Here is a 16,871-nt window from a genome sequence, read left to right on the forward strand (position 1 = left end):
TTCACTCTACATACACATCTATCTTATCTTATTTAATGTATTATTAGATTCTCTTCCATGATTTTGAATTTTTATTACCCCCCAAAGGAGTAGATATAAATTGGGACCTTATGTGAATGCAGTGGGGGATTTTGTTCAACCATACAGATTTATCTCACCTTCTCAAAATAAGGCCCACTATCTGTGGTTCCCATGTCTTTGGAATTAGGTGGACGGAACCCAGATCGATCCTTTCTCATTATATCATTAAAATCCCCGAGGTTCATGGCTCGTTTGTCCACCTCAAATTTCTTATCTGGGAGACCACCTATAAGAGGGAAGGAAGAGGGTGAAATATCAGTGCCAACAACCACAATCATACCTTTTCTTTCCAATAGATTCACAGCTAAAAATGGATTGAAAATACCTCTGAAGGCTGAAAAATAGTACAGCCAAGGATTTATTTTATAATGTAGCATTACGCTCCTGGTAAAAGAGTCAGGGATTAAGTTTTATCGTAAGATTAAACAAGCCAATTTGCTTTAAAAACATGTATCTGTCCACACACACTACGAATAAAACTAACTACTACCCTCTACAGATTCTGACTGAACTAACTGCGCAATGGAAGAAAAGAGGATGGTTCTGAAACTATTTGCACCAGTCAGAGCTGTTCAGGGAGGAAAAGGGTATACAATGCCAGATTTGCAATCAACATGCACATGCCCCATAACAGTTAAACTACTTTAGAATGATTTTGGAAGCATGAGGCCTTAAAGTGGGGATTTATAAAAGCAATTTCATGAAGGTGAATCTATAAAGTAAAACTTTACACTGCACTGATAAGACTATTTGGAATACTGCACAGAGTTCTGGAACCCACTTTAAAAAAAAACAGTAAATAGAAAATATTTAAACATAAGGAGACAAAATGACACATGAACTTGAGTATATGACTTATGAAGACAGGTTGAATTAAATTTCTTTATTTAGCTTAAAGAAGCTACGTTTAAAGAACAAATCCCTCTTGCTCTTTCCCATCTCTATCTCAGATAACTACTCCCCCATTATTGTCTGGTCACCCAGGGTACATCTTCACTACGTAATCGATCTATCGGGGATCGATTTATTGCGTGACGCGATAAATCGATCCCCAAACGCGCTCCCCGTCGACTCCGGAACTCCACCAGGGCGACAGGCGGAAGCGGAGTCGACGGGGGAGCCGCGGCCATTGATCCTGCGCCGTGAGGACGCGAGGTAAGTCGATCTAAGATATGTCGACTTCAGCTACGCTATTCTCGTAGCTGAAGTTGCGTATCTTAGATCGATCCCCACCCCCGCAGTGTAGACCAGCCCCCAGACTTGCACTCTCTGAAGTATCACTCTACCATCCTCACATCATATTCAGACCCTGTTCAAATCCTCTCATTTTTTCTCCTCTATTCCTACCACTAGAACTCTTATCCACATCATAATTGTATCTCCCCTCAACTATTGCAATCTCTGGCCTCTCTGGATCAGACTTCATTCCCCTCCCTTCCAAATACTGCTTCTGAAACTTCCTACTAATGACCATGTCATTCCCTATTTGAATCCCTTCACTACCTTACACTCTTCTTCTACTTCAGGCATCTCATCCTCAAGATCCCCTGCACAAATCCCCTTCTCACATCCTTCAATTCACCCCTTTCATTTATCTTAAGACTCCTGCATAACACCTCTTTGTAACCTTCCTCAGATTTCCTCTTTGGGCCTTCTTTCATGCTGTCTGTTCTCCAACGTCTCCTCAAAACCCTTTTCTTGTTCCACAGTACGTTTGAGAAATTGCCCTATAAAACTCTTAATGCCACCTGATATTCATATGATTACCCAATATAAACACTCTTGTTTTTTAATATATACATAAAAAACAAAAAACAAAACAAAAAAAACCACACACACACACAGATGCCTGAGCGGTTTAATCTGTGTCTGTACTAGACTGTAAACTCCTTGTGGCAGGGACTGCGTCTCCTTTCAGGTTCTTAAGAGTATCAAGCACATTGTTGATGTTCAATAAATAATTAACAAGATGATACTTCAATACAGAAAGGACAAATGTAAAGGGATGCAAAAACCCAACAGTCACCCATGTCCATTGGGGCTTGTTACCATGCCCTTCATGGAGGGTTTTGATGATATAAAAATGGGAGTGGCCTCAACCACATTCATAGTTTCTTCTACTAATTTGGGAAGTCCTAAATTTATGACTCCAAAAGAAATGTGGAAGGTGGAGTCAGGGAGGGGGAATACGCAAACACTTATATCAAATAATTCCAATTCTTAAACTGGCCGCTGCATATTCCTGCTTCCAAGAGTTTAGCAAGCACTAGAACCTTGAGGAAGATGGGCTAAAAAAACAACAACTCTATGTAAACACAGTAAGTAGCAGCCATACAACGTTCTATAAAGATTACAGCATGAAGGCACGCTATGGAAGCTACCTTATGCCTGAGTACACTGACATCTCCAGATGGTCAAACAACTGCAAAGTCATAAGTCGTTAAACCGTCATTTTGACAGATTTAGGGGAGCGCTGGCCAGTCCCTTGGTCTTACCCCAATATGCCCCACAGGTCTGGGAACTTGTGGACAGGTCTCGTCCCATATAAACTTACTTCCCTCTGGACATCTAAAGTATGGGGCCTGAATTCTTGGATATGAATGGTACACAGAGAAATTCAGACAGGCTAGTGGCCTGAAAGAGATGGAAATCAGAGGACCTCTTTGGACAGGCACTATGGAAAGGATGCAGATAAGAGCACATGTACAAAATATGGTTTATGGAGCCATTAGGCCTGTATCTCACTAACTCTCTAGCCTAAAGTTATGATTATAATAAACAGCACTTTCACAGATATATGGAACAAAGAGAAGTCTGCCCAGTTTTTGAACAGAGGCCCCATGAAGTTTGTGGGAACAAGAGTATAATCTCATTGCAAAACAGGTCCATGCACCAAAGGGAATACTCTCTAAGGTGGGACAAATGAATCTCTCTCATCACAGTAGCGAGGGTACAACCTATCTATTGCACTGGAGTATCCAGTTTCGTATCCTTTGACTACTGCAGCAAAACAGCTCTCTCAACCAGCCTTAGTCATAACATGGATCAAACCTTTCAGTTTCTGCAGGGTGAGTGAAGACTGTCAATCCAGGCATCAGAGGGGAAAAAAGCTGTGATGGCAGCCAAATGCACCCTGACAGAACACAAAACTTTTCTAAGTGAAACATAGGACCCCTCTCAGGTCCATTGCCTTTTCAATTGCTCAGATGAGAAATCTCTTCCAATTCACTGGAGTAAGTTGTGTGGCCAGTCTCCTGTTTTTCAATATGATCTTTTGAACCTCAACAGAACACTTTACATCGAATGTGTCCCAACTTCCCAGAAGTCAAGGTTGCAATCTGAGAAACTTTTGACCTGTGTGGAGACTCATCTCAACCCTGAGACAGGAAATGCAGCAGTTTGAAAAGCAGGACTTGCAGAAGTCAACAAGAGACCCAGGATGTCAGACAACAAAATCGCCAAGCCCTAGCCAGGGCTATTGATAGAAACTTGGGTCCTTCCTGACTGCCTTCCAGGAAGACTTGTTGAATCAACAGATTCAGAGGAACTCCTGACCCAGTTCAAGAAAAAGAAAGGAGTGTGTCAGTGAAGTTGAGTCTTGCTCATCCTTGAAGTAGAGCTTGAGAAAATCAATACTTTCTGGTGAAAAGAGACTGAGCTGGGGTCTGGACTTGAGAAAAATTTGTAGGCCAGACAATACATTATAGTGGAGCTCATTCACTGCAGAGTTGAAGAGATTGGATATCAAGGTGAGTACCCCAGTTAACCATCTGGGACTTCTTCTGATGGGTATGTTCTTCCTTTGCCTTTCACAGTAAAGCATATCTTGAATGTCCTGAGCCACAACAGCTCAGGTGTGGATTCATGCACCATTGTTGGATCCAGGGACCTCAGTGCCACTCATGCTGGGCACAGAACCGCTTTGGTAAATGATTCTTCAGTTAATGGTGTCAAGTCCTCAGCATTGGAATCTGCTGACCTGGATGGATCCAGTGACCAGAACTACTTTGGCACATGGTTCTCTAGAGCAGTGGTCTCCAAAGTAGGGTGCGTGCAAGAGGATCCTTGGGGGTGCGCAGCAGGAGGAGCGCTTTTTTTTTTTTTTTTTTTGCTTCGTCAGGCGAGAGTCCGAGCGTGTGGGTTTTTTTTTTTTGGTGCTTCGGTAGTTCGGGTGGGAGTCCAAGCAGCGCTTTTTTTTTTCTTTTTTCTTCAGCGTGGCAGGGGGTGCGTGCTCAAAAATTTTTACTGATAAGGGTGCGCGATCAAACAAGTTTGGAAACCACTGCTCCAGAGCCAAGGGGTGTTGGTTCTCTGGTACAGGACTTGGTTGAGCAGGACGGATGCAAGGAGCTTGGTGCCATTTTTGATAGGCACAGAGCCACTTTGGTGAGCTGATCTCCAGTATCTATACTGGACATGTACAATGCCAGCCTTAGTCAATTGACTCTGAAGAGCTTCCTTTGTCAGCAGGGGTATGAGGTGGGCCACCTGCTTTTGTGGGTTCACACGATGCTCATGCTATCTACGTCGTCTCCTCCTCCTCCTCCTCTCCCCCCCCCCCTTTTAAGAAAAGCTGACTAACATACTGACAATCTAACTGGAAACAAAAACAGACTCCAAAGTGTCAACAAAAAACAACAACAAAAAACTATGAAGGGAAGTGCTGAGGACACATGTGCGATCCAAGCTTGCTGTAAGTTAGGTGGTTAGGAGGAACCGAACGGGCCACTCCCTCTTATATACCTTTGGAACCTTTGAGAATGGGAACGAGAGGATGTGAGTCTCTTCAATGGACACTAGTCACCAGAAGATTCCAGAAGCCTGTGGTGCAGGCACTTCAATCCCACAAGTGTGAATACGCAGAGGCCACTTGGAGAAGAACAATGCATTTAAGTGCCATATATACTCGTTCATAAGCCGATTTTTTTTAGCAAAAAAGGAAGCACCAGAGAAGGGGGTCGGCTTATGAATGGATACAGAGAGGGAGAGTGGGACACAGCCCCTCCCCACAACAGAGGGAGCAAGGAGAGGCAGCACAGCCAGAAGGGAAGAGGCGGGGCCAGAATCTCTCCGCTTCTGGCCACGCTGCTCTCCCCCCAGCCTCCCAAGCAGCTGCAGCTCCGGGGCTGGCAGGCTGCAGCCGTGCCACTTGGCCCCGCCCCCCAGAGCAGGCTGAGGCCGCGCTGCCCAGCCCGCCGGAGCATGCTGCGGCCGTGCCGCCCGGTCTGGCCTGCCGGAGCAGGCTGCGGCCACGCTGTCCAGCCTGTGGAGCAGCTCCAGCCAGGTCAGAGACATCCTCCCCTGGCCCTCCCCAGATAAGGTGGGAAGGGATGGGATGGGGAGAGTGTGGGGGTCCCAGGCTAGAGGTGGGGTCATGTGGGGGGTGGTCACAGGGGTTACTCCCCTGAATCCCAGCTTCTCCCCCCGAAAAAATTTCCCCACCAGTTGCTGTCCTGGCCCACCAGGGTAAGCAGCTGGCACGCCGTGCCTGAGGACACTCGAGGTAAACAAACCATCTCGGCCCATCAGCAGCTTATCCTGATAGCCCGGGAACCAAAGTTTGTGGACCCTGAATTATAGGGTTGGTTTATGAACGAGTTATAATTTTTTTCCATTTTTACTTATCCATCTTGGGGGGGGGGGGCGGCTTATAAACGAACCGGCTTATGATCGAGTATATACAGTAAATATTCAACTTGGAAATTAGGAAAGCATTTCTGATGACAAAGTCAATCATCTAGTCTAGTGAAATAGTCTGCTTGACAAGGAAGTTATGGCAAATTAGGACGCAATCAACTGAGATTAGATAAAATTGATACAGAAACTTAGACCAGATAATCCAAGAGATCACTTCTGACTATCATTTATGATGACACCCCTCACACAGTATGACCCATTTAAGATCCCTGATGTTTGTGGTCAGGCCATCATGGGTGATAAATCTATTCCTACTCAGCAGCAGCTCAACTGCCTGAGGCAAGCAGTTAAAAGAAGTACAATAAAGAGACTTTCTTTTCCCGCATATCAGTCCTAAGGAGCTGGTAAGTGGGATATCCTAATGCCAACAGCTAGTAGACTTCCCTTTTCCACCTAGTAATGTCATGTGATAAGGGATGTTCCACCTTCTTGAAGCAACAAAACTGAGTACTACATCAATTTTTTTTTTAAGCACCCCTCCATTCTATGCAGATATTTCTCTCTTTTCCCCCAGCCCAGTGTCTCTCAGCAGCAGCTGCATTATCTGTATAAATCCTGCAGCCAAAAGGCTGGATGCTGCTGCTCTATCCTGCTATTAAAGAACAGAGCTCAAAAATAATGAAAAGTGCCCCTTCCTAAAGATAAGCATATCACACGCATAATATCAGCCATCATGCCAAATGCATTTTAATGAAGTTATACGCACCTACAGACATGTCCATCTTACTGCCTTGAGTGTCCTCAGTTTGACTCTGAAAGAAGAGCAAAAAAAAGACACTGGTCTGACTCCTGAGCAAAGTTCGAGAACACTGCAGAAAACAGCCTTTGTTAAAGATGTGTATTGGAAATGTGGAAGGGTGTACCAGTGTGAATGAAAGTAATGTCCTAAACTATGGGTACGTCTTCACTTACATCCGGGTCCGGATGTAAGCAATCGGCTTTCTGAGTTCGATTTATCGCGTCTGGTTAAGACGCGATAAATCGATCCCGGATCGATCCCGGAAGTGCCCTGGATCGATCGCTGGTACTCCAGCTCGGCGAGCGGAGTACGCAGCATCGACGGGGGAGCCTTCCTGCCGCGTCTGGACCGCGGTAACTTCGGACTAAGGTACTTCGAATTCAGCTACGTTATTAACGTAGCTGAATTTGCGTACCTTAGTCCGAAGTGGGGGGGTTAGTGTAGACCAGGCCTATATCAAAGAAAAACAATCCTGATGTAATCTTGAACACACCTCATCCCAGCTGTATTTGGGGTTAAATTTCCTAAAATGCCACTAGGCACATGAACTCATCATGCCACAGACAGAGAGAGATGTCCGAACAGCTGCTCTGAGAAATGAACCTCTGTCCTCATGTCAAGAGATCAAATTATAAAAGAGTAGCAGCCAGAATGATAGCTCTTCTCGTGACTTGTCAAGTCATCAAATCTTAAAATGTGCTGCCAAATTATTCTTCTCTTGGCAGTCTGGGACAGGGTGTTCCCATAACTTTGAGAGGCAGCATGATCTAATGGACTGAATTTGAGACTGGGTGCCAAGAGGTCCTAGACTCTAATCCCAGCTCTGCCAACGACATTCTGCTTGGCCTCAGACATGTCACAGCATCTTTGCACCACAATTTCCCCAATTCTATAATGAGGATAAATAGCTAATTCACAGGATACATTAGTTAATGGTGTACAGCGTTTTGAAAAATGCAAAGCTCTCCATTAAGTGGCGTGTCTGGGATTCTTGCACATTTTCATAGGTGAACCATATTTTCACTGAAAAGAAGGCATTGCAGATCTCTGCACCTTCCCACTGACAATGATGTAGCATGTGTCTTACAGCTCCACCTAGAGGCCCCGTTACTGGGACTATATCTATGCTAGGTGCTGTACTACACATAAAAGTCCCTGTTCCAAAGAGCTTACAATTTAAGTAGACAAGACAAAGGGTGGGATAAAGAAAATATCCCCTTTTTACAACAGGGAACTGAGGTACAGTGATATTGTCTTGCCCAAATTCACAAGTCTGTGGCAGAGCCAGGAATTAAGCCCACATGTCCAGAGTTCTAGTCCAGCACCTTAAGTACAAGACCATCCATTGTTTGCAAATGAATTGCAACCCCACAACAGTGGCAGCCATGAAATCCACTCGGATTTTAAAAGTATTTTAGTTGCCAGAAAGAAATATTCTGACTAGTAAGTGGAGTTTGAAATAGCCACCAACTATCAGTATTGGAATAAGAGAATGGGAATGATAAATGCAATTAGTTACTAAACACTTGCTGGTGAATATCTGAAATTAGAATTTTGCTTACTACACAAATGTTAGTGCTTCTCAATTATATTATGACATTTTTAAAAAGCCACTTACTAGCAATCCCATGTTTGAAAACTGTTTGGATAAAGGGTTCATCCACGAATCACTATTTCCTCCTTTTAATGAGCACTAAAAAAACAAGAGCAGACATGTAATTAAACAGTTTCCTTATCTTTCCTCCATTTTCACACTTCCTTTTATGTAGAGGTCTCTGCTGTGCTTTGCGTCCTTTCAGCAACTTCCTCTCAATCAGCACTGTGCTGAATTCAATTGGCTTTCGATTTGGTCCTGTTGTGATTTGTGAATGACCAAAAACAAAACTGAAACAGAAATCAGCAGTATAATGCTAAAAAAAAAAAAAAAAAAAGGCTGAAAAGGAAAGTTTACAGACAATTGCTTTTGTGGTTAGGATAAAAAATGAAGGAATAAAAAAGATTGATTGAAATGAAAGGGAAATCAATTTGTCCAAAGCAGGAACTGACAAACCCATACACCACCACAATACAACTGTTTTGTTTTGCACCTTATCTTAGCCCAGGAGCTGCCAAAGCACAGCCCCAGCTATAGGTAGCCTTCTTAATCTGAACACAGTACTCCACACTGCCACAGAAAGTCTCCCATGCTCTAGCCGCTGAAGAGCAGTTAATACACAGTTCTGCAGCCAAGTGCAGAGTCATTTACTTCTGTTTGCTGCCACAAGTTAATAAGAACAAAGGCGGGAGCCCAAAATCAAGCAGAAATAACAGTGTGTTACTACCAGAAGTGAGAATGGGATCAGAACTTCAACAGGCTGTGTAAGGAGAGGCAGCAGCAGTCTAATGCAGAGTGATGTGTCACCCAAAGAGAGCGATAACCCTTGGACACTTGTTGCTCAGTCTCATTCTGTAATGGCTCTGCAGCCCACATGCCAAAAGATTTCTGGCAATCTCTGTTGGAGTTACAAGTCATAATATCTATATTTCATAAAAACAAGAGTGTCATTTCACCCACCACTGCAATGCAGCCACCTCTACAGATGAATTCTCCACTACAATAGTTCTTGTTTATAAAAGGGAAGTGCATAACACATTAGTTATATCTGCTTTCAGAGTATATGGCAGTTACAAATCATTCAAGCATGAGGTTTCTTACCTTAATTTGTGGTTTCTTTCCTCCTTGCCCCCAGCTTGTTGAGTTGTGGGAGGAACTGCTTCCTTGAGAGCCTACTGTGTTCCAGACTCCTCCTTCCTCCTCCTCTTCCCAGCTTGAATGACGTGTTCCTGCTACTGGCCCATCATTCTCCGCCCAGCCATCTTGCATAGATTTGGAACCTTCAAGGGGGAAAAAAAATAAAAAATAAAATTCAAAAGTGAGCCAATACAACTCCTAACAGACAGATTTTATGACATTCTATGGCAAGATCAGTGGGATGCTTAGTACACAACTGCTGTTATCAATCTAAAAAAACCCAAAACTTTTCTTCATTTTATTCTAATGCAGAAAATTGCACAAAGCACAACACCTAAAAAATTTATTAGTGCTGAGTAGTGTGCTATATTTTTCAAGTGTTCTGTATTTTAAAATCACTTTAGCTTCAAACATGTCAAATGCCTTTGACTTTACATTTACAGAGGAAACTTCCCTTCTCGCAGTAAAGAAACTGACCTCCTAAAAGGAGCTCATAATTTCCAATGTAGAGGAAAGGATTCCAGAGGCTCTCTTAAATTAATGCAATTGAGGAATTTAGTCCATCTGGTTAACCTATATCAAAATCTGTTTTTCAGTGCAAATTTTTCTCCTTCAAAATCCTCAACACTCTATTAGAAAAAAACACCAATAATACTTCACCACATTTCTCTATCACACTGCTAGTATGTTGACCTTTAAGTATGGTTGACAATAAAACTCTGCTCTGAAAAAAGGGTGGATTTCATGGCTGCCACTGTTGTGGGGTTGCAATTCATTTGCAAACAATGGATGGTCTTGTACTTAAGGTGCTGGACTAGAACTCTGGACATGTGGGCTTAATTCCTGGCTCTGCCAGACTTGTGAATTTGGGCAAGACAATATCACTGTACCTCAGTTCCCTGTTGTAAAAAGGGGATATTTTCTTTATCCCACCCTTTGTCTCGGGGGGAGGGATAGCTCAGTGGTTTGAGCATTGGCCTGCTAAACCCAGGGTTGTGAGTTCAATCCTTGAGGGGGCCACTTGGGGATCTGGGGCAAAATCAGTACTTGGTCCTGCTAGTGAAGGCAGGGGGCTGGACTTGATGACCTTTCAAGGTCCCTTCCAGTTCTAGGAGATGGGATATCTCCATTAATTATTATAATTATAAAAACTCAGATTTAATTCTCAGACACTGGTCAGAAATCTGAGATGTGGAAAACTTGCCACAGAAATACAACATGCATCTTCACACTGTATTTTTACTAGGATCTGATATAAAACTACGGAACTTTGGGAGGTGGCGCCTGAGGCGCAGCTTGTCCCACCACACTTGTGGATGCCGCCAGCCTTTTAGGGTCCTGGTGGGGTGATCGGCCCCGCACCAGCCTCTTCTTTTTCGCGGGCACCAGAGACGGTGATCGGTGCCGCATGGAGGCCGATTTCCTATATCCCGATTCTCTCCGGTGCCGGGACTTAAGAGTTCTTAGATTGGGCCTCCTCTCTAGCTAACGGTGCCGGAGCGCTGCACACCGAGGATGAGGCGCTGGGCGCCAGGCCAGCAAGCTCGGGGTCCAAGTGTGGCCGTAAGGCCGCCTCCATCAGGAGCACTCTAAGTCTTTGCTCTCTGTCCTTGCGAGTCCTGGGATGGAACCCCTTGCAGATGCGGCACCGGTCTCTTTGGTGGCTCTCTCCGAGGTACCTCAAGCAGGAAGAGTGTGGGTCACTCTTCGGCATAAACTTCCCGCAGTCCACACAGAGTTTAAACACTGGGGACCGGGGCATGCCCCAGGAAGGAGCAAGAGTTACGTTGGGGGGGAAACCCCCCAACTACTACTAACTTACAACTAATGCTAACTCAAACTATGAGAAAAAAAAGAGAACTATATACACGAACAGAGACACTGCTAGGCTTGCTGCGAGAGCGAGCAAAGTTCCAGCTAGCCGCCACCGGCGGTAAGAAGGAACTGAGGATGTGGAGGGTCGGCGGGCCCCTACATAGGGTGGCGCCACTCCAGGGGGCGCCCGAGCCGACCCTACGGACGCTGCTAAGGGTAAATCTTCCGGCTGGCGTGCACGCGGCACGCACACACCTGCTTGGAATGGACATGAACAACCACTCGAAGAAGAACAATGTGTTAACCCTTGAGGGCTCAACCGAGTGCTAGTTCATCATTTAGCAGCAAGGCATTCCCTGGGAAATATCCCACCCTCTTCCTCCACCACCTCAATCAAGCTTCACAATCATCATTGCTGTGTACAGTATTGTTTAAAACGTATAGTGTGTGCGCGCGCGTGTGTATGTGTACATCTATAAGTGTGTGTGTATGTATGTATGTACATATATAAAATACAGTCTTTTGTCTGGCAAAAAAGATTTCCCTGGAACCTACCTCTCCTCCCCCCATTTACATTAATTCTTATGGGGAAATTGGATTGGCTTAACATCATTTTGCTTAAAGTAGCATTTTTCAGGAACATAACTACAACGTTAAACAAGGAGTTACTGTATATACAGCTTGTTATACAAGCATGAAAAAAGTGCGTGTACAAACACACCCCTTACTCGCCCATCAAATAAGAGTTACTTGCTTTGAGAAGAATTTTGCAATGCAGTATTCACTTTTTTGCTTTTAACACCCCCCGCACACACACTTACTTTCCCCTCTTAAAAATACACTACCTGCGCTGGCAGAAAGGATTTCCACAAAATCCTATATATGTGCAATCATGTAACAGTCATTCTAATTTCAAAATTACCAAAATCATGTTTTTCAGAAGTTCAGCAGTACCTCATTCACTGGTGAATAATGGACATATTTCTAAGTAAACAGCTGAAAAGTCTAGTCATTTGGATTGAGCAAAAAAAAAAGCTTTGAACAATTATTTTAAAAGATGAAAAAACATTTTTCATGCTTGTATAACAAAATCTGTACCTATTTTGCTCTAGTTTTCAATAAATAAATAAATAATCAATCAATCAATCTTTGGGTTAAGACCAGGCATGTGAAGACTGAGCCCCAAAAATAATTCCCAGAAAGTTACAAGCAAGTGAAAACAGGGAATTAAAATAAAGCAGCCTTCTCAACCTTAAAATATAGCTTTTATTAGCCATAGAACTAGAATGACAAAAGACTTGTTGCTGCAGTGTACAGACTTCTGCATATATAGCCATAATCTACAATGTAGAGTTTTTGGCTAAGGATAAACTGCAAGTTCATAATTCTGGTATTACAGGAGAAGAGGATTTATCTTGGAAACTAGTTCCCTACTACGAAGTATTTGGGTGTGTGGCATGGGGAGGAGGGTCCTGTTGAGAAAGAAAAAGCAACTAATTCACCTTGTTGAGAAGCCCAAATGTCATATCAATAATAAGATCAAAGCTGTTCATATACCTATACTGTAAACTAAGATTCCGTCTTGCTTTTGGTAGTTTTTAGTCATTTGTAAGCACTTTTACTCAACCACCATCAGCACCTTAGAAACCATTTAGTGTCCCTTCTGGTCCTCACTGGGAGGGGATGCACTACATATGCAGGTGAACCACATACAAAAGTCAGATACTAAAATCTATAGCATCATTATAAAAATGGCTGATTACTGGCCTATACTCACTAGGTTTCATGGTATTTGGGGCGTTGGAGGGTGCATTCCCCCAGCCTGTTGTCGATGCTCCTGTATCATCTACTTCACCCCACCCGGGACTGGTTTCATTTGGCTCACCCCAGGCAGACGTACCATTATCTGGAGCAGGTGGTGTGCTTTTGCTCCAGACTGCACAAAGAAGAGAGTTTTCATTATGGACAGTTTACAAACTGTTCACTGACATTCAGCACAGCATCACCAAAAAACCTACTGCTTCCTCTTTTCTGGTGTACCTCATGTTACTAGAAAGCGTAAATTGGGATTACTCAGTTGCAAACACTACACCCAGGGCAGGGACCTGACTTCCTTTTCATTCCTAGAAAAGAGAGAGGACCTTCACTTTAGAAATGCTATGAAAAACAGTATTACTATGGTATCAAGTTAGATATGAAGCCTATCCCTGATGCTAACTTACTCAGATAACTTTTCCCATGATCAGTTATTAGTACCAGGCTGTACGGAAGTTTAATATATTGAAGAACAAGGATACATTTAAGTGTACATCAAAAAATAAATAATATCCTTTAAAGTATGACATGGTCAGAAAAGTGACTATGTAAAAATGGCACCTTATAATTCTACTCCTGTGTATTCTAACTCTTAGCTGCTTACTTTACAAGCAAAAAAAAAAAAAAAAAAAAATTTACTATTTTTTATTCTTGATGACACAGGACAGCTATGGGAGAGTAGAACAGGTTATAATCTGGCTCATATATGATCTCAATTGTTAACTAAATTCTAAATGCAGAGCACAATCCTGTTTTAAATTGAATATGTGCAATTTCTCTGAAGACAACGGGGTTCTACAGAGATAAAGAGGGCAGAATTTGGCCTGGAAAATCTTTTAGTAGTAATGATACAGAAACTAATAAGAACATATCTTGCCTTTCAGAGCTTAGGTGGAGTCTGCAGGCTAGGCACCTAAAGAAAACATCCTTTTACTTGTAAAACCGAGCAATGTTCAGATGGAAGTCATTAAAGGACAATAATGGTGACACTCAGTGGTTCCATTTTTACAGTCACTTTTCTGAACAGAACTGTTGATAAGTTATCAACACATGCAAAAGCCAAATACTCAAATGAGAGTTTAATTTTGCTAATGGGGTAAAAGTAGCTATATATTTGGAGGTTACACACTCAACATTTGTTTAGACCAGTGGTTTTCAAACTTTTGTATTGGTGACCCCTTTCACACAGCAAGCCTCTGAGTGTGTTCCCCCCCCCCCACACTTATAAATTAAAAACACATTTTTACATTTAACACTATTATAAATGCTGGACATGAAGTGGGGTTTGGGGATGGAGGCTGACAGCTCTCAACCCCCTACATAATAATCTCATGATCCCCCTGAGGGGTCACAACCTCCAGTTTGAGAACCCTTGGTTTAGACATTTAGTTTCATATACTCTACTGAAGAGAAGGAAGCAAAATGGTACCTGATGCTGTTGATTTGCTAGTCATTGGAGTAGGCAGGCTTTGTTCTCGTGGAGCCTGTCCCCCTTGCGAGTTCTTGTCCCACAGGTTCACATTCTTGTAGTTATAACTGCTAGGGTCTCCCCATGCTGAAGTGCCATCATCAATATCCATTTTCCGACTGATCGATTGTGGAGAAGGTTCTTCCCAGCCACTGGGTTCCTCATCCTTGGGGGCAGCTGGCTGTGGCCCACTGTTCCAGTTTGGATTTGGAGGTCGCACATTACCTGGAGGTGGTGGACCCCAGGAGCCAGAAGCCTCCTGCTGCTGCTGGTGCTGCTTATTCCAGGAATTGGGCTGTCGACCAGTCTCATTCCATGCTGGCGTTCTTTTACAATCATCCCATCCGCCCTTTGAAGCGGTATTTGCATTTGCACCATTACCCCAAGTCCCAATCTCATTTTGCCCACCTTCACCCCAACCCGACACTGGTTTGTTTCCTGCACCTTCCCAATTACTGTTTTTTGTTTGGTCAACTTCCTCTCCCCAACCGTTCTTTCCTGAAGACCATCCTTGATTAGGTTGCCGTCCACCCCACCCTTGATCCTTGTTGGAATTGTCATTCCAAGAGGAAGAGGTCTTTTCTTCTGGTCTTACTCCTCCCCAGCTAGAAGAATTGTTGTTCTTATAGTCATTCCACCCTCCTGTGTTTTTGGGGTCCTTCCACTCTGTGGGGGTTGAGAGCTCACCCCATCCAGACTTGTTTTGATTGCTTTGGCTGGGTGCATCTCCCCAGCCCCCTGAGTTCTTTGTCTGTGTGGCAGAGCTCTCCCACCCCTCAGTTCCTTTATCAGATTTCCCCTCGGGCCTTGGCATCTCTTCAATATCCCAAACTGTATCTTGCTTAATTTGAGTTTGGCCCCAGCCAGTGTTTGAAAGCACACGGGGGTCCAAATCAGTCCTGCTCAGCAAAGTCTGCAAGACTGCCTGGCAATCAGGATGCGTAGGCCTGTATGATCGGCGTCCAGAATTGTGACTGTCACTACTTCCTGCTTTGTGGTTGCTTCCAGTGCTTTGACCTCCAACCTCACTTCCTGTAGAGCTGGAAGATCTTCCCCAACAGGGAGCCTGGGAATTGCCTTGGTTTTCAGGAAGGGGGTGGCCCTTTTGATTGTCCCATGCTCCAGTGCTAGAATTTGGTTGGTTTGGACCACTCCATTCTCCAATCTTCAGTTCATCAGACCCAGACGGCTGTTTCCATTCTCCCTGAGAGACCCCAGATGTCAATTTGTTCCCTTCACCCCATTTGTTTTCATTTGAGTGCTGAGGGCCAAAGTTCCAAGACCCACCACCCATAGACCTGTTGTTGTTATCCCAAGAATCATTTCTTGACCCATTAGGTTTTTGAACAGAAACTCCTTTCCAGGAGTCCTCTCTCTCCTTTCCATTGTTCCCATGGTTTCCAGAATTGCTTTGTCCAGCGGCTGTGTCAGTTCCAGAAGGCCCCCTAGATGTACCCCAAGATCCAACACTCCCAGTCTTTCTTTCTCCAGTGCTTTGTGAAGGGGTGTCAGTGCTTCTGGAGGGGTTCCCCAAGCCCATTTCAAAGGGCATTCCCTTATTCTCCATAGGGTTTGGCGAACTTAAGTTCAAGGAGTTAGTGTTTCCATTTTTTGGTCCATCAGTGTTATGTATTTGAGCCTGTTCTCTGCCAGAGACAACAAAGTTAACACCCGCGTTTTCCATCTTTGACTGCTGTTCCCTAGAGGTCTGACCTACTGTGCTAATCTGTGCGTTGGCGTTACCATTATCAGACTCTAAAATCCCTTTCCTAGAATTGCCCTCTTGAACCAGTGCTGGCCAGGCAGATGGGTTGCTTTTTGGGTTAAAGTTGCTGAAGCCAGAACCAGGGCCTATTCTGTCCTGCCCACTCAAATTCCTCCAATTTCCTAGTCCATTGTTACTCTCTGCAGCAGGGTTGGAAGATTGAACAGATTTAGCTTTGGGGTCAGATTTCCAGGCCCCAAGATTACATTCGTTCCCAGCACTTCCAGACTGACACTGGCTTCCTTTTCCTTTGTTACTAGTGGTGCTTCCTGGCAGAGTGCTCTTCTCTGAGCCAGGGTTCGAGGCACTGTTGTTATCGGTGGTGTTTTCGGAAGAAGACTCAGCGTCTTTGCTGGCAATACAAGGCCACTCTTCCATGTCAGACCCGTCTACAATCACCTTGTCCCAGACGTGAGTTGGGTTGGCGTTGGTGCCGTTGTTGGAGGCGGCTCCAGAACCCCAAGTGGAATTTGCATAATTTGAAGCAGCAGCACCTCCAATTGTTGAATCTAAAAAGATGAAGGTCATTACTATTGGTTACTATTTATAAGTCGTTTAAAGATTGCATTTCCAGACAACACCAATTATTGTTTTCATTTATAAACTTTGTTTTTCAAAGACTTACAAACTCAGCCGATTATGGCAGAATATTACACTGGAAAATGGCATATGAGCTATTCTTATTAAAACATTCAATGTTCCAGAAAAAAAAAATCCTCGCACTCAATTCAATTTTGTAGGCACTTAAAACCTCACTGAG

At 43.8% G+C, this 16,871-nt stretch overlaps 1 protein-coding gene across 2 annotated transcripts in view; it reads right to left on the bottom strand.

The window, feature by feature from the left end:
* The window catches only part of TNRC6B (trinucleotide repeat containing adaptor 6B), a 221,655-nt gene that overhangs the window by 38,264 nt on the left and 166,520 nt on the right, over window positions 1-16,871 (bottom strand). For both annotated transcript variants that reach the window (XM_065423816.1, XM_065423807.1), the window contains 6 exons: window positions 14,308-16,620; window positions 12,841-12,999; window positions 9,213-9,391; window positions 8,136-8,210; window positions 6,485-6,530; window positions 159-307 (listed from right to left, as the gene is read on the bottom strand). In XM_065423816.1, the coding sequence (XP_065279888.1) occupies window positions 159-307; window positions 6,485-6,530; window positions 8,136-8,210; window positions 9,213-9,391; window positions 12,841-12,999; window positions 14,308-16,620 (2,921 nt within the window). The remainder of the gene's footprint in view (window positions 1-158; window positions 308-6,484; window positions 6,531-8,135; window positions 8,211-9,212; window positions 9,392-12,840; window positions 13,000-14,307; window positions 16,621-16,871) is intronic.

The sequence above is a fragment of the Emys orbicularis genome, chromosome 1, assembly GCF_028017835.1.
Source record: "Emys orbicularis isolate rEmyOrb1 chromosome 1, rEmyOrb1.hap1, whole genome shotgun sequence".
Classification (NCBI taxonomy): Eukaryota; Metazoa; Chordata; order Testudines; family Emydidae; genus Emys; species Emys orbicularis.